Genomic DNA, 23,168 nt, shown 5'->3' with positions numbered 1-23,168 from the left:
CAATGTCTAGTTGCATGGACGGACACCATCAGACCATGGCCAGGTTGCCTGTCTGCTCTGAGATACAGAAAAGCAAGCTACACATAAGCAACTAGAAACCTGGAAATCAGGAAGCCTTAGTTCAAAGCATTCAAACCATTCCACCGAGAGATCTATTTACACATTCTCTTTCACACATAAACGCACACACACGCGCCCACACAAAGCGGCAGCAGCACTGCAAGACCTCTTGTTGTGATGCAATACAGAGGCTGAGACGGTCAGATGCATCCCCCACTCCGTGGGCATGAGTCTGCGCAAACGCTGGGAGACAGTGAAGGACAGGGGAGCCTGGCGTGCTACAGACCATGGGGTCGCAAAGAATCAGACACACCTTAGTGACTGAACAAAACAGCTTCCAAGAGTAACTCTTATTTCCTATGACCTAGAAACCCAGAAGGCAGGCAGAAGACACTGCATGCCTCACCTCTGTCTCCAGGAACAGCTAAGTGATACTGGCACCAAGATATTCCTGCTTGACCTGAACCTGGTATGTCTTGCTGCCAGTTCTGATGTGCTTGTGCCTTCGGAGGGGAGTGAGGAAAGGCACTTCCTAGTCATCCTCTCCGAGGCTTATACTCACCTCTGGCTAAGTGGCTTCACTTTTCTAAGGGCCCCCTAGAGCCATCACAGAACTGCCACAAGGGACTTGCAGTCTTGCCTAAACTACTCTTTCACTGATGTTTGGCAGAAATCAACACAACACTGTAAAGCAATTATCTTTCAATTAAAAATATGTTTTTAAAACCTATTTTTCAAAAGAATTGCTTCTCTTTACTGTGCACCTACTACGTGCCAGGCCCTGTGCCAGACGCCCTGATGCATTTGTGTCTTGTCACAGCAAATCTGCGAGGCAGATGGTACTGTCTCTGTGACCCAGACTGGGAAAGTGATAGAAATGGTGCAACCTGGCTGAGGTCACACTCCTCTAAGTGATGGATAGGGATCAGCACCCAGCTCTCTGAGAACCCAAGTCCAGGACTCGCACAAAACTCTTCTGTCTATTCCAATACACTCTGCCTGAACTGCTTTTGTGCAGGGGTTATAATTAGTTATCTGGTCCCAGTTGCTTGTAGGATAAACAATGTCTGATAAACCCACAATGCTGTAAGTATTTATTACATTGCAACCCAGCTGCCAAGTGTCTAACCATTTTAATAAAAAGCTATTTTCTAAGGTTTATGTTTTATTGCATGTATGACTCCCTCATTGGTTAGCATTTTGGAGTTGTGGAAAAGGTTATGAATTTAGAAACTGGCTGCATTCATATCATATTTAAAACTTAATGCTATTTTATTAAAGACATATGGGCCTCCAAAGTACACATATTAAATGTCATGTAAGAAAAGTAGCAGTTTAAATCATGGTCAAATTCATTTTTGACGTGACTCCTGAGGCTTCCCAAGATCTGAACTATTTCTTTGTAAATCTGGCAGTTTAACCACACTCATAAATCACTTTCAAAGCATATTATTTCTTAATTTTACTGCATTAGAGAACGTTTGGCCTACACAGTGAACTGTTTGTAGCAGTTATGTGAACAAAGTTGCACATTTAGTCACACAATGTGGAAAAGCAGCCCGTGGGGGAGGCAGAAAAGGGGCGGCGCCTCATTCCTTCTGCCCTTTCCCCCCAAGCAAACGCAATTCACAGTGTTCAGATTTGGCCTCTGTAATCTCAAAGGCCAAAAATCACAATCTGGTACTGAGGCTTTTCTGAGGACAAGGAAGAAAAAATTATTTGCAATTTAATCTTTTTCCAAAACATCCCATGACTAAAAATTAGCATGAGTGCAGAAATCAGAGTTTCTTTTCTTTTCTTTTCTTTTTTTTTTTTTAACATGATACTGAACTGAAACAGATTTTTCAGGGGGTAAAAACTGTGGCTTGGTGTAATATAGCTCTTGGTTGTTTTCTAATTATCCAGAGGTCCCATATCTCAACCTTGGGTTTTCACAGCCCCTCTAATGATGAGATAATATTCTTTGGACATGTGTAACAAGCCCCCAGATTTCACTCCCTGGTTTTCTCCATTTTACTATGGGGCAGAAGTGGACTGACTCTAAACAACGGCCTTGATTTCCAGATTCACCAAGGGACTTGGACGAAGATTAAGAAGTTGAGTCCAAGGTCACCCAAATGAAAGGGCTTAAGGGCTGGCCTTTGCGCCGGGCTTCCCTTTCTTGATGTGCCCTGTAGGGGCCTTGCCTGGTCCACTGCTGTCCACCTGCGGATGCGGCACCACTGCCTTCTATTCGCATCCATGCAAAGGCCTGTGTCGTGCCTGGAGAGACTCCCAAACTCAGGGGCCCAGCCTCCATGAACAGGAGGTCCTCCTTCTCCTCTTAACGTCCCTTCTTTGAAGTATTTTACTTTCATCAGGAAGCAGAGACTTAGTAAAACCTTAGAAACATGAAGTATAAATCCCAGAAAACTCAGTTAAGTCACCAGGAATATAGGGACAGTGCCCTCTTCTATGAACTGAATTATGCTCCCCTAAATTCATATGCTGAAGCACTAACCCCCAGGTGCAATCTTCTATGAACTGAATTATGCTCCCCTAAATTCATATACTGAAGCACTAACCCCCAGCACTAATCTCCAGGTGCAATCTGACTGCACCTGGAGACTGGGTCCTTGAGAGGTAATTAAGGGTAAATTGAGGACATAAGGCTGGGGCCCTGACCCAGTAGGACTGGAGCCTCATAAAAAGAGGATGCTCTATCAGTCAGTCAGTTAACATCACTCACGCGTGTGTGTGAGCCGTGCTCTCTCTCTTCCCACCATGTGAGGACATGGGGGGTGGCCATCTGCAGGCTGGGAAGAGGGCTCTCAGCAGAAGCTGACCATGCGGTCCCTGTCGTGGACCTTCCAGCCTCCAGAACGGTGAGAAAATAAACCTGTTTCAGCTACCCAGCTGACGGTGTCCCAATATGGCAACCCCCAGACAACAAATACGACCCCCAACTCAAGCCAAAATGACCTTCCTCGTGTTCACTCACACAACAGGAAGACACAGGAGTGACTCCACACAGGGCTGTTTTGCAAGGCCACAGCTTAGAACATGAGCTGCATACCAGACAGCGTGAGCTCCTCATACACAGTCTCAGTTCATCCCCACAATAGATGTGAAAGCAGATCTGATGTTCCTCATATCAACAATGGAGAAACAGATGGGAGGAGGCAGAAGTGCAGTCTTTAATACAAATCTAGATACAAGCCCCAAACTTGGAGTGAGATGGCCCTCAAATGGAGGAGCAAATCTGACGAGAGCACATGAACACGTAGAATCACAGGATTGCCAGGGAATAAAACAGCCACGATAAATCCAGATTTTCAATCTTCCCTAAAGAACAGCTGGAGGCAACTTCTTGAAGCACATCAAGAACAAAAAAAAAGGTTGGGTGGTGGGAGGGAATGAATTAAAATGGGCCTAATAAAACATGGGAGAGGCCACTAAGCCAGACAGCCTCCGTGACAATTCTGATGCCAACAACAACAAATAAACAAAGGCCTCACTTCTAAATTTCACTCTTGAGTTAAAAGCTTCATATGATAGAAGCCCCACTTTAAAATTCCCCACTCCAAAAGAGAAAAATAAAGATACAGCTTTGGAGCCTAGACAGAGAGCATTCGTTGCCTGTTGAAAAGAAATAATGAGTTCTAATTCAGGTAATGTAGCTCAAAATTTACTGCCATATTTTAAAATGCACATGAAAAATAAAATTATCCTAAAATGTCCTTGGTGAAAAGGCTGAATGTAATTGCTATCACTGACAATAGCATTGAACTTCGCTAAATTAACATCAAAGGAAGCCCCAATTACAGAGCATCTGTGCATTCTTGATGGTGCCCTGTCTGTTAATCTAAGACACTCTTCTGTAAGGAACAGAAAAGCAAATAAAAGAGCTAATTGTACCATCAGCCTTCAAGGACCCCAAGGGCAGACTTGCCCCTTCATGTTGGCGAAGCATCACTTTGCCTGGTCAGAGGGACTGTGAGGATGCATCCAGAGTCAGAGTGTGAACACGGGCCCGAGAGCCAGCCATGGTGACCACAGATAGGCAAAAACAATGAAGAGGCAAAAACACTCCCTCGAGACGTGGAACTAACTCATAAACAAGACCCATTAGCTATGTGGGAACTGGATGTTCCTGGAGAGCTTGACAAGGAGAAACAGTCAGGGATCAGTGGACATCTATTAGGACTCTTCTCCCTTATAACAAGAAACACTTGTTTTTACTCCTCAAGGAACCATTTGGGGCAAAGTACACCCCTGGGGTAATTTTTTTTAAGAAGCAGCAGCTCTCCTCTGAGCACTGGGCTCCTCGCTGAGCCTACTGTGTAGGGAAGGTACCATTACGGAAGTTCCCACTAATTCTGGTAATTACCTGTGTAGACCAGCTTGGTACTCACTTGGATGAGACCCTGAAAAGTATCTATCAGCCACATTTAGGCAAACAGATCAAATTCCTATTTCAGTCAAATTCTGTGAAGACTTCTCCCTCTGATCAAGTTGGATAACCAGAGGCTTTCCTTCTGCTTTGTTCTATCCACCAATTTTGCTTCTTAGGCCTTTGGGGACAATGAAAAGAACAAGTAAATGATAAGTATCTGACGTGCCTTTCATCACTAAGCTTACATGAGTCTTTATATATTCTTCAAGTTGGCTCTTTTGGTCCACTGTTAGAGGCTGAATTGTGCCCCTCCAATTTCTATGCTGAAGTCTAACCCCCAGGACCTCAGCATATGACTATGCTTGGATACAAGGCCCTTAGAGTGGGGACTGCCAGTGAGACCAGTGTGTGGGCCCTAACCTAACACGATGTGTCCTTGTGGGAGGAGGATGTCTGGACACACAAACAGCAGGGGGTGTGTGCACATCAAGGTGACCACGTGGAGGCACAGCAAGAAGGCAGCCACCTGCAAGCCAAAGTGAGAGTCCTCAGAAGAAACCAATCTCACCGACACCTTCACCTTGAAACTGGAGCATCGAAGACTGTTAGACAAGGAGTTTCTGCTGTTTAAAACCACCCGGTCCCTGGTATTTGGTGATAGCAGTCCTGGCAAGCTAGTACATCTGCTATAAGTTGCGGGCAGTTTGGAAATAACCAGAACTCAAGACCAGAAGTTGAGACTATGCCATCTTCATGTTTTCTTCCTCTCTTAGCCGCAGAACTGCAATTCATACATATAATCAAAGTGAACTTCAGAACCAAACTTTAGAACCACGTTCATGACCTTTCCCTAGTGAGCCATCCATCCCATAGGCCTCCCTACCTTCTAGGATTCCTGTCTGCCTGAGGGTTTAGTCCCTACCATCTGATGCCACCATGGGTCCCAGAAGAGACTTTTCAAGCAAGGCAGGGGTTCACGAAGCCACAGAGGTCAGAAGGGTAGAGAACAAGGCCCCTGGAACTGACTGACGGTGGGAACACTGAGGCCATCACAATCTTCCCCTGAGACCTCAGTCACTGGCCTCTTCCTCTGTGCTAGCCAAGCTAGTCCTGTACTTCCATCCCACTCCTTCTCATCACTGGCCTGGAATCATCAGGCTCAAAGCAAAGATCTGTGTGTGTGTGTGGTGGGGGTGGGGGTGGGGGGATGGCGGACAGCAGGGCAGGTCAAGTGGAATAAAGCCTGTTAAGGATAAGGGGCCGCCCCCAAGTGACCAATGTACCTGCCGCAGCAGACCAGTTCCCTGCCAAGATCTGAGCTTCATGCAGGACACAGGGTGATGTGAGTTTAAATATGGGTGACTTGAAATTAGCACCCCAACTTTATTCTCTGAGAATCCAGTTTCTTAAGAAAGCATGTTTATTTCCTTCTTCTCTTTCTCAACAAGCTTAATTTTTAAAAAACTAAATTGCCAAAGGAAAATACCAAAAATTATCTTTTTAAAAATTTTATTTATTTTTTAACTTTACAATATTGTATTGGTTTTGCCATATATCAACATGAATCCGCTACAGGTATACATGTGTTCCCCATCCTGAACCCTCCTCCCTCCTCCCTCCCCATACCATCCCTCTGGGTCATCCCAGTGCACCAGCCCCAAGCATCCAGTATTGTGCATCGAACCTGGACTGGCGACTCGTTTCATATATGATATTATACATGTTTCAATGCCATTCTCCCAAATCATCCCACCATCTCCCTCTCCCTCAGAGTCCAAAAGATTGTTCTATACATCTGTGTCTCTTTTGCTGTCTCGTATACAGGGTTATTGTTACCATCTTTCTAAATTCCATATATATGCATTAGTATACTGTATTGGTGTTTTTCTTTCTGACTTACTTCACTCTGTATAATAGGCTCCAGTTTCATCCACCTCATTAGAACTGATTCAAATGTATTCTTTTTAATGGCTGAGTAATACTCCATTGTGTATATGTACCACAGCTTTCTTATCCATTCATCTGCTGATGGACATCTAGGTTGCTTCCATGTCCTGGCCATTATAAACAGTGCTGCGATGAACATTGGGGTACACATGTCTCTTTCCCTTCTGGTTTCCTCAGTGTGTATGCCCAGCAGTGGGATTGCTGGATCATAAGGCAGTTCTATTTCCAGTTTTTTAAGGAATCTCCACACTGTTCTCCATAGTGGCTGTACTAGTTTGCATTCCCACCAACAATGTAAGAGGGTTCCCTTTTCTCCACACCCTCTCCAGCATTTATTGCTTGTAGACTTTTGGATCACAGCCATTCTGACTGGCGTGAAATGGTACCTCATTGTGGTTTTGATGTGCATTTCTCTGATAATGAGTGATGTCGAGCATCTTTTCATGTGTTTTTTAGCCATCTGAATGTCTTCTTTGGAGAAATGTCTATTTAGTTCTTTGGCCCATTTTTTGATTGGGTCATTTATTTTTCTGGAATTTAGCTGTAGGAGTTGCTTGTACATTTTTGAGATTAGTTGTTTGTCAGTTGCTTCATTTGCTATTATTTTCTCCCATTCTGAAGGCTGTCTTTTCACCTTGCTTATAGTTTCCTTTGTTGTGCAGAAGCTTTTAAGTTTAATTAGGTCCCATTTGTTTATTTTTGCTTGTATTTCCAATATTCTGGGAGGTGGGTCATAGAGGATCCTGCTGTGATGTATGTCGGAGAGTGTTTTGCCTATGTTCTCCTCTAGGAGTTTTATAGTTTCTGGTCTTATGTTTAGATCTTTAATGCATTTTGAGTTTATTTTTGTGTATGGTGTTAGAAAGTGTTCTAGTTTCATTCTTTTACAAGTGGTTGACCAGTTTCCCCAGCACCACTTGTTAAAGAGATTGTCTTTAATCCATTGTATATTCTTGCCTCCTTTGTCAAAGATAAGGTGTCCATAGGTGTGTGGATTTATCTCTGGGCTTTCTATTTTGTTCCATTGATCTATATTTCTGTCTTTGTGCCAGTACCATACTGTCTTGATGACTGTGGCTTTGTAGTAGAGCCTGAAGTCAGGCAGGTTGATTCCTCCAGTTCCATTTTTCTTTCTCAAGATTGCTTTGGCTATTCGAGGTTTTTTGTATTTCCATACAAATTGTGAATTTATTTGTTCTAGCTCTGTGAAGTATACCTTTGGTAGCTTGATAGGGATTGCATTGAATCTATAAATTGCTTTGGGTAGTATACTCATTTTCACTATATTGATTCTTCCAATCCATGAACATGGTATATTTCTCCATCTATTAGTGTCCTCTTTGATTTCTTTCATCAGTTAGTAGAAGGAAAGAAATCTTAAAAATCAGGGCAGAAATAAAGGCAAAAGAAACAAAAGAGACCATAGCAAAAATCAACAAAGCCAAAAGCTGGTTCTTTGAAAGGATAAATAAAATTGACAAACCATTAGCCAGACTCATCAAGAAACAAAGGGAGAAAAATCAAATCAATAAAATCAGAAATGAAAATGGAGAGATCACAACAGACAACACAGAAATACAAAGGATCATAAGAGAGTACTATCAACAATTATATGCCAATAAAATGGACAACGTGGAAGAAATGGACAAATTCTTAGAAAAGTACAACTTTCCAAAACTTGACCAGGAAGAAATAGAAAATCTTAACAGACCCATCACAAGCACGGAAATTGAAACTGTAATCAGAAATCTTCCAGCAAACAAAAGCCCAGGTCCAGATGGCTTCACAGCTGAATTCAACCAAAAATTTAGAGAAGAGCTAACACCTATTCTACTCAAACTCTTCCAGAAAATTGCAGAGGAAGGTAAACTTCCAAACTCATTCTATGAGGCCACCATCACCCTAATACCAAAACCTGACAAAGATGCCACAAAAAAAGAAAACTACAGGCCAGTATCACTGATGAACATAGATGTAAAAATCCTTAACAAAATTCTAGCAATCAGAATCCAACAACACATTAAAAAGATCATACACCATGACCAAGTGGGCTTTATCCCAGGGATGCAAGGATTCTTCAATATCCACAAATCAATCAATGTAATACACCACATTAACAAATTGAAAAATAAAAACCATAAGATTATCTCAATAGATGCAGAGAAAGCCTTTGACAAAATTCAACATCCATTTATGATAAAAACTCTCCAGAAAGCAGGAATAGAAGGAACATACCTCAACATAATAAAAGCTATATATGACAAACCCACAGCAAACATTATCCTCAATGGTGAAAAATTGAAAGCATTTCCTCTAAAGTCAGGAACAAGACAAGGGTGCCCACTTTCACCATTACTATTCAACATAGTTTTGGAAGTTTTGGCCACAGCAATCAGAGCAGAAAAAGAAATTAAAGGAATCCAAATTGGAAAAGAAGAAGTAAAACCCTCATTGTTTGCAGATGACATGATCCTCTACATAGAAAACCCTAAAGACTCCACCAGAAAATTACTAGAACTAATCAATGAATATAGTAAAGTTGCAGGATATAAAATCAACACACAGAAATCCCTTGCATTCCTATATACTAATAAAGAGAAAATAGAAAGAGAAATTAAGGTAACAATTCCATTCACCATTGCAACGAAAAGAATAAAATACTTAGGAATATATCTACCTAAAGAAACTAAAGAACTATATATAGAAAACTATAAAACACTGGTGAAAGAAATAAAAAATTACCTTCTAAAGTGGCTCAAGAAAATGTCAGGCTGGAAATGTACAGATTACAGACCTAATCAGCTATTAAAGGCTCCATCTCAGTCATTACCAAAGATCACACAACTGAGGATTTCTCATAGCTCAGTTAAGAAAGCTTAAACTCATTCCTTAAAACAAAGGCAGCTGACACCATAGGGGATAATGTCTTCTGGGTAAGAATATGTCAAAGAACTTTTTCAAATGCCAGAGACTGCCAGATGAGTTACCACTGGATCTCTGACAGCCATCAGCTTTCTTCTCATCACAGCATCTAAGCTGCTCACTACCACCCAGACACCTCCCTGCAGTCAGGGAAGGGCTCCGGGCCACAGTTCTGTGGCCCACGTTGCCATCTGAACACGAGCGCTGGCCTGAGCTCTCTGAATGCGGGGTGGCCTCCAGCGAGCAGCTGCCTCTGCACAGATTTCCAAAACGCCTGCTCTGCACAGAGAACTAGTGCCCCTCCCCCAGACAGCCAGGGATCCAGACACAAACTCGCCCTTACCGTCCTCCCACTTTGAACCCCACCAAGGTTCCTCCTCTTCCTCAAGTTGCAAACCTGGCCTAACTAACAGAGCCCTCCACCACCTGGTTCCTACTATTCTTTGCCTAGCTCGTGCATTTTACTAAAATGGGTTGGAGGGAATGGTCACAAGGTCAAAATTGAAAATTACAAAGTTACCTCTGGCTCCCTTCCATGTCCTGGTCTTCTCTTTAACTCCTACTTCTCATCATATCACCATGTCTGGAGGATGAAATTTAAGGTATACAGGAAAAAGGGCACGAGCTCAGGGGTCTATGCAGGCCTGAGGAAGAACCTGATTCCATAGTGCTCTGTAATTTTAAGTGATATACGTAAGTTCTCTGATCATCATTTGCAGATTCAAGTTCAAGGAGAAGCTTAAAGATAATATTAGTAAGTCAATACTACAATATCAAATATACAGTGCATGCTTAATACCCGCTAGGTGTTGCTCTGACTCACATATCAGCAAAGCATCATTGCAACTAATAATGCACCTCTAGGCAGCCAGTAGACTCTGAGGCTGGCCTTCCACCCTAATGAGTGAAACAACCAGAAAGCTTACTAAAGTCCGTGCTGTGATATCCAAAACCGCTATGAACTTCACTACCGTGCGCTGTGTCTCAGTAAAGAGCCCTGGTTCGAGGGGCCAGGGAAAGGCCAGAGGATAGAATGTGAGCACAGATGGCCTCTTAGTCGGGTTTCTGCAATAGCACTGTTCCTCCTAGTCCCAGTGGCTTATGAGCAGCGTGTCTTTCTCATGCAGATGTCTGTAGGTGGCTGAAGCAGTTCTGCTTCAGGTTTGGCGTGTGTCTGCTCAGTGTGTGTCTCATGTGATTTCCGCAGCAACTGGCAAGTGAGCAAGAGGGGTGAGTGGAAACACATGGCACCTCATGAGGCTCGGCCTAGAGTTTGTATGCTGTTACCTCCGTACACATCCCATTGGCCTAAGTGCCACCTGCCAAGTCCAAAGTCAGTGGGATGGAGAAGTATACCCCTCTCTTCAAGGGGAAGCTATGGCAAGGGCAAAGATAGGAGAACAATCTTAGACAAGTGAAGAAAACTACCCCACTTCTCTAAAACGGGTAGGATCCAGACAGAGGCTGCAGGCTAGCAACCCTTATTCCCGCCAAAATTGCAACTTACTTCCAAGATCCTCTAGGCATATGTTTATCCAAATAACTTTGGACAAAAGCCAGCATGTTGGAGGACACAGAGGGGAAGAATGTGGAGGTGGGCCATCAGGGTACAACGAAAGCCAATGACTCTAATAGACATTCAGTGATATCTCCCCAGGCATTGGACTTAATGGAGAATGATGCCTACTATGTGTGAAGCACCTGACTGGCCAGGCCATAGGAACATCTGGACATGGTTCTGAGAGGGTGCGACCACCATCTACAGTTCTATTTCACTTCCCTTTTACTGTGGATTTCAGTCCTCTAGCTACAGGGCTTTGCTAGGATGCTGGAGACATAGCTTCACTGCGACAGTCTACCTCTGATTTCAGAGAGTTGTTATCCAAAAGCAAAGCCATAGAAAGCTACCAATCTTGTTTCTAAAAAGCAGTACTCTGAAAGCATTTATTTGAGACACAGGATGCCATGGTGCTAAAAATGAGGGAAAAAAAAAATACAACATCTTTAAATGATCCCCCATCAAATGAACGTGGCAAACGGAAATCAGAAAAAAGAATAAAAACAAACTGAAAATCATTGGCTTCTGAAGTTGCTTCTAGACACACCACCCAAACATCTTTCAAAAAAGAAATCAAGTAAAAATTTTCCTCCTTTCAAGATTAATTATAAAGTTACTGGAAATAGAATCTGACTATGTCTCAGGATAAGAACCATCTGTGTGAAAACAGAAATGAACCATAAAACACTAACACATTCAGGTAGTTAGAAATATCTAGAAAAATCAACTGACATTTTTCATTGTATTCTGTTTGGCACAGTAGAGAACTTTCAACGTACACGGGCTTGTTGTCTACTTAACTGCATGTTCACACAGTTTACAAATTTTATTTATAGGCATACCCCTGGCTTTATGAAAAATACATATCTTTAAAAATACTGAGCACAGAACAAACGTTAGTAACTACAGCCCACCTAGAGGTAGTTTCGGATAACCTTTCACATGTTCGCAATTGGTTACGTGGGGTCAGAGAACATATGAAGGACAAGCACACTGTGCTTTAGAACAAGGTAGCACTTCGTGAAGAGCTAGGCTAGGCATGGAAACCAGTCAGTGAGCCAAGCAAGCCATGAGGCAGTGCTCCTTTGAAAAGGAGCACAGACAGAAAGCACAAGAGCGTCAAGACTGAGAAAAATCTCACTTTAATAGCTCATAGACTTGTGGAGTACCCCAACATGTTTTCTGGGAAGAGCTACCTTTTTCCCCCTACAAGCTCTAACATGAGCAGGTGGGTTCTAAGAGAAGGACTCAGAGAACACATAAGCAGTGACAGGGAGCTCAGATTGCACCCCTGCCCCCATCGTAAGAGTGAAGTTCCATGGAGGAGATGTGATCCCAGGGACCACCGTGGACACAGATTCTGCCATCAAAAATAGTAGCAGGGTAAAATCCTTTGGAAAATCAGACTTGCAAGCCAGAATCCCTCTTTTTTGCCAACATACGGATCTAAGTTATTATATTTTCTTGAGGTACGTGTCCTTTTCCTGCTTTTGCAGAGGACCATATTGAGGCAATAAAAAAATGAACCAGCTTCTGTGATAGATTTTCCAACATGCTGTGTTCACAGTTTATTGTTTTGATGGTACTGGCTGAGCCTCTGTGATACACCAGGCCCAGAGACACAGAAGCAAGGAAAGTCAAGTCCCTGCCCTCAAAGACCTGACACCCCAGGGGGTGAGCAGCTGCCTCATCCCAACAAAGAACGGGCTTCCAGATGCTTCTACTCCTAATATGCTTTTTTTTTCTTCATGGAAATTCAAAACCAGACACAGATGGAAGAAGCTAAAGTTACCCAAGAAAGTTTGGGCCCAACTTCAAGTGTCAAGAGCAGGACTGTGTACTATCATCAGGGAAGGAGGTAGTCCTTGGACCCAATGAGCTTTCAAATTTCAGTTTAAGGACAAGAATATAGAAGATTTCCAAAGCTACACACATACACATTCTTACAACATTCCCCAACCCCAAAACAGATACCAATAAACACATCTATGCAAAAGTACACAAATACACAAACTATACACCACGGGAAACCTACACAAAGACATGGATGCCATATTTTCAAGGACACACCAAAACTCACAAATAAACCTATGACCCTATCTTGCCTATAAGAGAATGGCCATGACTACAAGCAAAAACACACGTGTAAAAACACTTTCTAACAGAGGCTGAGGTTCTCGGTCCAGCTGCCCTGGTGGCTGCTATTGCTTCTATAAAGATTCCAAAGAGTAAACCATTGGAAGCCAACTTCCCATATGTGCCTGTAGACAAGAGGGCTCAGTTTTAAATAATTATGTCAAAAAAATTGACAACTGTGCTCTTTGCCAGAACAGCGATGAATAATTACAATGCCAGGAAATAATGAAGCAATTCTGGCTGTCGATTCTTGCACTGTCTCTCTGATGTTAGGGCTGCATGCCTACCACGCACGCCCTCCTGGACAGGCCTCCATACTGCTTTGATCTATGTTTCTTGGAGCAGTCAGTGGTGGGGCGGGTCAGAGTCTGGTCATTAAGCTGTTCTTGGGGGGCTATCACCTCCTCTATGTCCAACTTGGGTACTCTCTGCATTGACAATGCCATGATCTAATGGCCAATGTTTTTCAGAGTATATATTTTCTTTAAAATTTCAGGAAATGAGCAAAGCCTAGCTGTTGTAGGAACATTCACTACACACACACAGAAAGCAAGATTAGAAGAGCTACTGCAACATTAACTATCAATTCCTAAAGAATGACAGCATCTTTCTGTAGAACAATCAGAACTCAGACAGAAGGCAGCTTTTAAACAACAAAAGCCAAAAGGCAGCCATGAAGGAGAAATGTGTCATTGTGCGAGACACTGAGAACTGACTTGAACTTCAAGCGCCGGGCCTGCCAGGTACCATATCAAGCCTTTGTGACTTAGGGGGTTTATGAGTTGCTGGATGATTCTGCATTTGTATCAGCCGAGAACACCCAGACTGCCCATTCCCTACCTCCAAGGTAAGGGCTGTGATTGGAGAGGCATTTTCCATTCTCCCAAATACTTTATGTCAGGAATAAAATGAAAACAGCTCCCCAAATCACGGCCCCCTTGATCATCCATCAGAGCATTCTGCTGAATAAGCAAAACAGACTGTCACTGCTTCAGAAAGGACAGAAGCCAACTTGAGATTCTGAGTCCGTGATGAAAAATAAGTCTTCACCAAGCGTGCTCAGTGCAGCGTCGGCAATTCACCAAGAGGAAATTGCTCTCCACTTAGGAGCTGACTCCGAGTGTACACATACCTCCCAGAACATACATATGTATATATACACAGAGATGGAACGCATATATACACACCTGCAAGGAACAAACACATGTCTGTACATACTGTGAGCAGGCGAGAACCAGCCTTTCTAACACCAATTTATTAATTCAGCAAGGAGCTCATTTGGCTTCTTTCTATCTGAAAGAAAAATAAAAGCGCATCTCTCTGCAAAAAAAAACAGACAAAAGGGAATTGTCTGCCATTCACAAGAGGCACAAGAGTCAGATATGAAACTGGCAACACAGAGAAATCCTCCAGTACACTTAAAGGGTCACAGGGTAAATAGAACACTACACAGGGGAGCCCAGATGGCTGAGTTCTTGTCCCAATTCTGCCTCCAAGGGACTTTGGGGCCTTAGGGAACTATATCCTCTCCCTGTTCCTGCACCCATAAGATGAAAGCACAGACCAGAGAGTTTTGCAGCCCTCCCTTTTCCAGTTTGAAAATCATGGGACTCTACAACAGGATAACCACCAAAAGTCCTGATGCTTTGTCAGAGTATTTTTGTCTTTCTCCAAATATTGATAATTAATGGGTATTTCAAAGCTTAACACAGTTAGTAAAAATGTGTTAGTAATGATTCAATCACACAAATGAGCTGATTCTGTAAGTGATCAGAAACCGACTGGGAGCTCTGAAGAGCATTTCTGTCAATGGTGCTAATGACTCAGAATCAGCCACTGCTGGATTTTAAGGAGCCCGTCCCTGCTTTCAAAGGCAGGGGACACCTTCAGTTCTCACCCATATCTACTCCAGCAGAATAGTCCTGCTTTTACCTGTTTTCTTCACTTAGGCCTTCCTTGGAGGTTCTGTTTGGACAGAGAGATGCACAGAGGGAATGGTGAGCTCAGTGCTCCAGGAATAAGAGATGAAAGAATGTGGGGTCTGCAGATAGATACATGGGTGAAGCTTGGATTTTCACAATTATGAGCTCATGACTTGGGCAGCCCAAACAGCATCCCTAGGCCTGAGTTACTGCATCTGTACAGTAAGTCAATGCTCCCTTCCTTCCACATTTGAAGGTTATGTGAGGATGCACATAACTGGACACAAAAGAACTTTAGAACAGTAGTGGACACCACTGATACCCTATTCCAATATGATGGGTATTATCTTTATGACCTCTCCAGATTTCCAGTGACAGTAGAGAGCTTCCATGTCAAAGACAATGAAAGCAGGAGAAATAGTATCTATTCTATAAAATGCATGCATACACAATGGTGAGAAATGCAGGATGTATGGGAACTCAAAATATTATAAACACTCCATTTGTTGTATTTTGGTTTGGTGATACTGGCTGTCTCTAGAATCTTTTAACCAAAAAAAAAAAAAAAGGAAGCTAAGAAATAAATTATTTCATTTGAACAAAATCACAAAAGCTGGAATAACTAAAGGCAGTCATGAGCAATACATCAAATCAGTGTCTCCATAAGGAAAACCGTTAACACTTTAATAGCTACGAAACGAATCACTCAATTAATTTCCCACATGCTGAAACAGGTAACAATACATTTATCTGCCAGTATTCTACTCTCCATATCATATATTTCCACAACTGTTAGCAATTTTATTCAGCATAACGGGAAATAAGTTGCACCTCATGGATTCAGGGAAAGAAAGTGGCCTGAGGTCTGCTGCCAGCTGAGCGACTTGATGGAAGAGGTTTCATTTTTCTGTTTTGGTTCTGTTTGTTTTTTCCTCTTTCCCTCTTAATCATTTCCAATGCACGTGCAGAGCGCTCCAAGTCCATCAGTGAGGACAAATGAGACCTCAAGGATCTCTGGGCCAAAGATTTCAACACACAAACTAGGCTCCCACAGGAAGGGACTGCAGCTCCTCAGAGCTCTAGGACACGACGGACCTCCAAAGGAGTCATGAAGCCCATTCCCCAGCCTCAGGCTTCACTGAAGGATCCTAGCTCCTTCCAAGCCCATGTCCTTCATAATCTCCTTGTGTGTGAATCCAAGACCCCAAGCCAAATCCCCCTTGCCTCATCGGTGCTGCCATTAACATGAGACCATGTCCAATCCCCTGGCCTCGAAGCAGACTCAGCTGGTGAAACAAAGGTCAGTAAACAGCATTCGCCTGAGCTCTGGAGAGCCAAATGAAAGACGCACACACCAGTCTCAGACCACATTGTCAGAAAAATCGCCTTCCGTGCTAACAGTTATTTCCAAAGGCTACTGAGCCCTCACCTGTGAACAAGAGACAAGCACTCTCCCCCAGCTACCCCTTGGCCCCGAGAAAGAAGAGCCCCCACTGAGGCACTAGAGGAACCCCACCTACCTGAGAAACAGTAATGTCCAATGCTCTCCTGTTTCTCCTTCCTCAGCTCCAGAGTCTGCAGAGGTCTCACCTTGTAAATGAAACACTTTCAAGGAGGCCTGAAATCCTCCTTGCTTTGAAATTCTTCTTGATGCTGGGAACATCACCATAGGCTGTGCATGATGCTGCTTGATTGGTAAAGAGCCATCTGTCTGAAATCACCTTACCAATCACTTTGTAATACCAACAATGTCCCCCTAGAGTCCCAGGATGACCCTGCTTATACCAAACTCTACTTCTTGTTTGGCCAATGGTGTATCCATGGATGAAATCCTGGTGCATTCTGAACACACGGGAGGACTTCCTCCAGCCTTGAAGAGTACCCAGCAGGTGAGGCATACCTCACAAAGAACAAGAGAGTCGAGGGCTTACCTTGGGCTTCACCACCTTCATGAAGGCCCCTCTGACCAAAGCTTCCTCTCGTTCTTGTTTGGTTACTTTCCGAGCATCCAGAAACTTCAAATTGGGCAGCTTGTGCAGAACAAAGCATCTGGGAGAGAACAGTCAGAAACAGCTCAGGAAGACTGGGGTGATGGACTCAAAGGTTCATGCAATTTATCTGATGTTCAGGAAACTATATTATTAAGTCTTCAGAAGTTTAGACCTTGGGTGCTGCTTCTCCCCTCTTCTTTCACAATGAATTATCACTCTTTGGGGAAATTCAAATGGTTCTGTTTTATACATATATGCAACTAAACTTTCAAAACATACACTAATGGTTGTTCTCGACTCAAAGGTATACTCACAAACTGCACACCTGGATTCACCAATAAGATCCTATCCATTTATTTACCTTTTTCCATTCTGAAAATCTTTGATGCACAAGAAATTCTCAGAGAAAATAACCTACAACCTGATCATACCATTCATGTTACTGTCATTCTTATGGGTCATCTATATTATTCTCATCTCGGAGAGAATAAAAAAATCTTCATTTTGAAGCTGAGACAAGAGACTTTAATTTGCCATTAGGACAATAATAATAACCTGGACAACTCTGGGATAGAAGTAAGAACATACATAGCTGAGAAATTGCTTCCTTGAGGGATCAGACAGACATGCTGAGGACTTTTTTTTCATCATCACTGAGTTACTTCTACACTGGCACTATGAAAATTATCTCCATCAAGGAGAAACAAGGGGAGTTGGTTTCCAGTGGACATTAACAGCCCAAATATGCCATATGGTCTCCCTGCAAAGAGTCTTTGGGATCCATTACCATCTTTAAGGATAACCGAATGACTGACTACTTGTGTGATGAACTATCTTTAAGCAGGTGTATGGATTTGACAAGAAGACTCATCTGGTCAGAAGATAGGTACATACATAAACATATAAAAAATGATACAAAAGGTACAGACATCTGCCTCTAGCTCTCCTTCCTCAGGGTCAGTCACCGACCCAGAAGCTTTCCATCAAGCTCCCATACTCCTCTAATCAAAGGAGCAATTGTTTAGACCCTTTCCTGCTTAGGAGGAAAAGGTGGGTATCCAATGTCAAGAGCGGTAAGTTACATCATCTGCATGGGAATCTGACTTTTTCTCCCTGTATCCTGCATCCTCAGTATTCACTCATCTTTCCAAATCCCAACCCTCAAGAAGTTTTCTTCTGCATCCCCAGCCCACATTGCTTTCTCCCTTCTCAATACGCCAAGGAGGCATTTTTAGCACCCTGCAGTCTAACACCATATTATTTTCTAATTGACCTTCAGTTTAATGTCCTCACCAAAACTATAAGCTTCTTGAAGACAGGGACCAATTTTTCTTTCTCACTCTCAAACCATTTTGGAAAGAAGCATTAGAATGGACACTATAAAATGCCAGTTCATTTCAGTTGCACAAATGTTTCTTAAGCACCTACTTCATGCCAGGCCTAGGTATACAGAGGTGATTACAACATGGTTCCTGCTCTTTCAGTTCAGTTCAGTCACTCAACTGTGTTCAACTTTTTGCGACCCCATGGACTGCAGCATGCCAGGCTTCCCTGTCCATTACCACTTCTGGAGCTTGCTCAAACTCATGTCCATCGAGTCAGTGATGCCATCCAACCATCTCATCCTCTGCTGTCTCTTTTTCTTCCTGCCCTCAATCTTTCCCAGCATCAAAGTCTTCAAATGAGCCAATTCTTTGTATCAGGTGGCCAAACTATTGGAGCTTCAGCTTCAGCATCCATCCTTCCAATGAATATTTAGGACTGATTTCCTTTAGGATGTACTGGTTGGATCTCCTTGCAGTCCAAGGGACTCTCAAGAGTCTTCTCAAGCACCACAGTTCAAAAGCATCAATTCTTCTGTGCGCAGCTTTCTTAATGGTCCAGCTCTCACATCCATACATGATTACTGGAAAAACCATAGCTTTGACTAGACAGACCCTGGTCAGCAAAGTAATGTCTCTGCTGTTTAATATGCTGTCTACATTGGTGATAGCTTTTCTTCCAAGGAGTAAGCATCTTTTAATTTCATGGCTGCAGTCACCATCTGCAATGATCTTGGAGCCCCCCAAAATTAAGTCTGTCACTGTTTCCATTGTTTCCCCATCTATTTGCCATGATGTGATGGGACTGGATGCTATGATCTTAGTTTTCTGAATGTTGAGCTTTAAGCCAGCTTTTTCATTCTCCTCTTTCACTTTCATCAAGAGACTCTTTAGTTCCTCTTTGCTTTCTGCCACAAGGGTGGTGTCATCTGCATATCTGAGGTTACTGATATTTCTCCCCTGGCAATCTTGATGCCAGCTTGTGCTTCTTCCAGCCCATAATTTCTCATGATGTACTCTGCATAGAAGTTAAATAAGCAGGGTGACAATATACAGCCTTGATGTACTCCTTTTCCTATTTGGAACCAGTCCGTTGCTCCATGTCCAGTTCTAACTGTTGCCTCTTGACCTGCATACAGATCACTCAGGAGCAGGTAAGATGGTCTGATATTCCCATTTCTTGAAGAATTTTCCACAGTTTGTTGTGATCCACACAGTCAAAGGCTTTAGTGTAGTCAATGAAGCAAAAATAGATGTTTTTCTGGAATTCTCTGCTTTTTCTATGATCCAACGGATGTTGGCAATTTAAGGGGTTCTAATATAATGGGGAAGATGGGTTCAAATACAGAAATTAGAAATTGGCACAGCTAAGCACCAAGTTTGAGGTTATGCACAAATTAGCTTTGCAAACACAAAGAAAGAAGAACAAGAAATCTTAAGAAAGCTTCAAAGAAACAAGCCCTAAAGCAGTTCCCAAACACTAAGTTTTTTTCTCAGTGCAAAGTTCCTGAGGTGTGAGCAGGGCTCCCTCCTCAGTGGAGCCTTAGGTCCCCAAGGCCAGCACCCCCAGTTCATAGGATGGTCCTACATCATCAAAGGGCCTCACATATGCTTGTCCAGGTAAAAGACTCAGCTGATCACTCAAATGCCAAATAGCTCAGAGGTTTCTAGTCACAGCCTTCCTATGACTTAAAGTCAAAAATATTCTAAATTCTTTTGTGGTATCCTTTTCCTGCTCAGAAACTTCCACACCAACATCTGAGGTCCTGGAAATTTGACTGCCTACTTCCTGCTCTCTCCCTGCCCTCAAGCTACTCATTATCTTCTTTCTTACTTCTCCCTAAGCCTCTTCTTTCCCTCTCTGAATGCCACCTAAGCTTACTCTAAATTTGACAAGTTCTGCAAAGGCCCCAATACCTTTCTATCCTCCAGAAGAACTCCCACTGGCCTCAGTCAGTGTCAGAGAAAACTTCCATCCTCTGCTTGTAGCAGCAAAGTCTTGATGACAACAGATTCTTTCAAATAAAGACACGTACAGACAGAAACAATATGTCAGGAGTGACGCTCAAAGGAGTAAAGACACCCACTAAGTGTAGGGTGGGAAAAGATGAATATTCAGGTGAAGAAAAATCAGTATTAGAAAATCAGCCAATGTTTAATGATGGAATGAAAGATGTCTTCACGGGGCTGGCAGGAACCATGGTGACAACAGACAGCATGTTGTCATTTCGCCCCACTTTGGATCACAGCCCTGAAATCAAAGGAGAGAGAGAGAAGCGCTAGCTTTTAAGCTAGTTAAAAAATTTTAGATGACAAAGAGCTACTGTTTTCAGAGCACTCTTCTTTCAACACCAAAGAAACATCCACGAAACAGGCTGCCAGCTACCCTGAAACTAGGGGTGCCCAGACTCCCACCCAGTTGGTCAGCCTGGATTTCCAGGTGGTTGATGCCTCAAGATGTCTGAGAGATACTAGGAAGGCTCGTTCCAAATAGTTCAGTATGAGACTCAGCTCAGGACTCACGGTATGTCCCTTAGGAAATGTCTTCTTTCATTTATTTACACATTCACCCACCCAGCAAATACTTAGAGACTGAGCCTGGTGCTAAGAATGGGTGATGCACAAAACAGACAAGGTCCCTACTCTCAACGAACTTACATTCTAGCTCAGTGGGTCCCAGACTTGAGGAGGTGACAGAATCCCCCAGAGGCCTTGTTGAAACACAAGTCACAGGGTCCCTCCCTAGAGTTTCTGATTCACTGCATCTGGAATGAAGTTTCAAATTTACATTCTAGTAAGTTCCCAGGTGAGGCTGATATGCTGCTAGGCCTGCTGAGAATCACTGTCCAAGTACAAAAACACCACAAGGCTTAATAGTTTTGGAATTATGAAGTTGATAAGGTGGCCAAGTGTATCCTTCCCAGTTCAGCTAATGGTCTGTCCTGCCCCCATTGTCTATGGTCCCCAGTGCCCAGACAGAAGCCATATCCACCAGACCTTCTTTCTTGCCCTTGGTGGTTTGGAACCAGCTCTAAACCAGCTCTGCCAATGCTTAGTCAGTGAGCTTTCTGCCTGCCCGTCCCATTCTGGTCTTGGGAGATCTATTTCCCTTCGTTCTAGGTCATGTCAGGGTGTCAAAAGCTGCAGCTTCAATCCTGAGTATAATACAAGTTTGCCATAAAAATACAAGAGAGGATTCCCGAAGCCACAGAATGAAGGCTTTTACAATATCAATTCAACCCTTGTAAATTTAATCCAGGGTTATTTGTTGCACCAAAATCTCTTTACTGTGATGTATTACTTAGTTACCAGGGTTATCACAGCCATATCCTAAAGTTGCATAGTACATAAAACATTTCAGTTAACAATGCGGGAAGGTTAACTCCCCCAGATAACCTGCAATCACCAGGGCTAGTCCAGATGACATGCCTCTGTCAGCTTCCACGAGCTATTGATGGTTCAATCAGTTTGTTTTGAAGGTAAAGTACAACAAAAGGGCAGTAAACTTATTCAGACTGTCAACAGGGGCTATCGGGAATGGGGCTTGCAGGTAAGTAATTCTGGGTGTTTTAAAGCTATTATCAAACAGCAATGGTTGAAGGAAGAGACAGCTACTAATAACACAGAAGGCAGCCATCATAAACCACTTTATGGCAGAAACCCCCATCCATAAATCCTGCGGCACCCAGAGACAGCTTCAGATTTATAAAACTGCTTGTTAAGCCAGGGCACTGCTTAATGAAAAGAGATCCGTCTAAGTTCTCAGGCTCACATCCCCAGCTCCAGAGGGCAATGCCAATTTTCCTGACCTTCCCAAGGTGGTTGGGAGAAAGCCTCAGGGCCGGGAGGGGTGCGGCGCAAAGTCAGAGGCCCTCCTGGCTGTGACATGGAGGGTGAGGTTACCCAGAGGAGACCAGGGACCCTGGGAAGGTGTTCAAAGAACCACCTGTCTCTGCACACAGATTCTTAAAAAGTGAGACCCACACACAGCTTTTCAGGTTCTCTCTCTTTTCATAGAGGAAGTGCCATTTCCTGAAAGAAATCCTCTAAAGAGATGCTTACAACTGGTAGGGGGACAAAAACAACAGCAGAAAGCCTTTTTTGGTTTGTTTGGTTTTTGCTCCCAAGTCAGTTTTCTCTACCAAAAGCTCTGGCACTTTTCATCTAGACTTCAAAGGGAAGGGAGGATGCTGTCTCCGGCCCACATCTGCTCCCCCGGGGGATCTGGCTGCTCCCCAGGCCCTCTGCACAACTACAGACACCAAGCTGGATCTCCTACATCTGCTCCTGGGGCTGGCTGCCATGTTTCTTCTTCTGAGACTCTACCCAAGAAACACCACATTTCCAGATCCCAAGGGAACTGCGTTGGAGTCACGGGGACTTTTCCCACCTCCCTCCCTTTACAGCATTCTATGCTTCTTCCTATTGCCTCTTGGTGCCTTCTTGCTCTCATGCATGGGAAATGCGGACACAAGCTGGGGGTCACCCCCCACTGGGGGCCCCTGAAGGCAGCAATAGGTGATCCATGAACTGTTCTCATCCTTTCACAAAGCTTAACAGGAAAGCGTGAACACGCCAGCAGAACACCAAGCTTCTTTGCTCTGGATGGCATCAACCCCATTTGGTAACACTGCTTACCTCACGCTGATCAAAAACTCTGATCAGCAGCTAAACGTCTTTGACTAATTTTGAAAAGTTAGCAGTGGCTTTAATGAAGCTTACTGAAGAGACCAAAGCTTTCAAGTGTATGTGTTGGAGGGAAAAACAAGAGGGAGGTCTTCCCAGCAAAAAGCGTGTGGACTCACAGGGCAGAGGAAAGAGCCCAGACTCTGGGCTGAGCTTTCTGTGTGACCTTGGCACAGTCTCCACTGCCTTCCTGAGCTTCAGTTTCTCCATCTGTGCCATGAAGGGAGTGGGCTAATGCTACCCCGCCTC

At 43.4% G+C, this 23,168-nt stretch overlaps 1 protein-coding gene across 2 annotated transcripts in view; it reads right to left on the bottom strand.

Moving 5' to 3' along the window:
• Window positions 1-23,168, bottom strand: part of LOC129620857 (leucine-rich melanocyte differentiation-associated protein-like) — a 745,168-nt gene that overhangs the window by 598,752 nt on the left and 123,248 nt on the right. For both annotated transcript variants that reach the window (XM_055536634.1, XM_055536625.1), the window contains exon 4: window positions 16,852-16,969. In XM_055536634.1, the coding sequence (XP_055392609.1) occupies window positions 16,852-16,969 (118 nt within the window). The remainder of the gene's footprint in view (window positions 1-16,851; window positions 16,970-23,168) is intronic.

Source organism: Bubalus kerabau, chromosome 1, assembly GCF_029407905.1.
Source record: "Bubalus kerabau isolate K-KA32 ecotype Philippines breed swamp buffalo chromosome 1, PCC_UOA_SB_1v2, whole genome shotgun sequence".
Lineage (NCBI taxonomy): Eukaryota > Metazoa > Chordata > Mammalia > Artiodactyla > Bovidae > Bubalus > Bubalus kerabau.
This window is presented reverse-complemented; position numbering and strand designations above follow the sequence as displayed.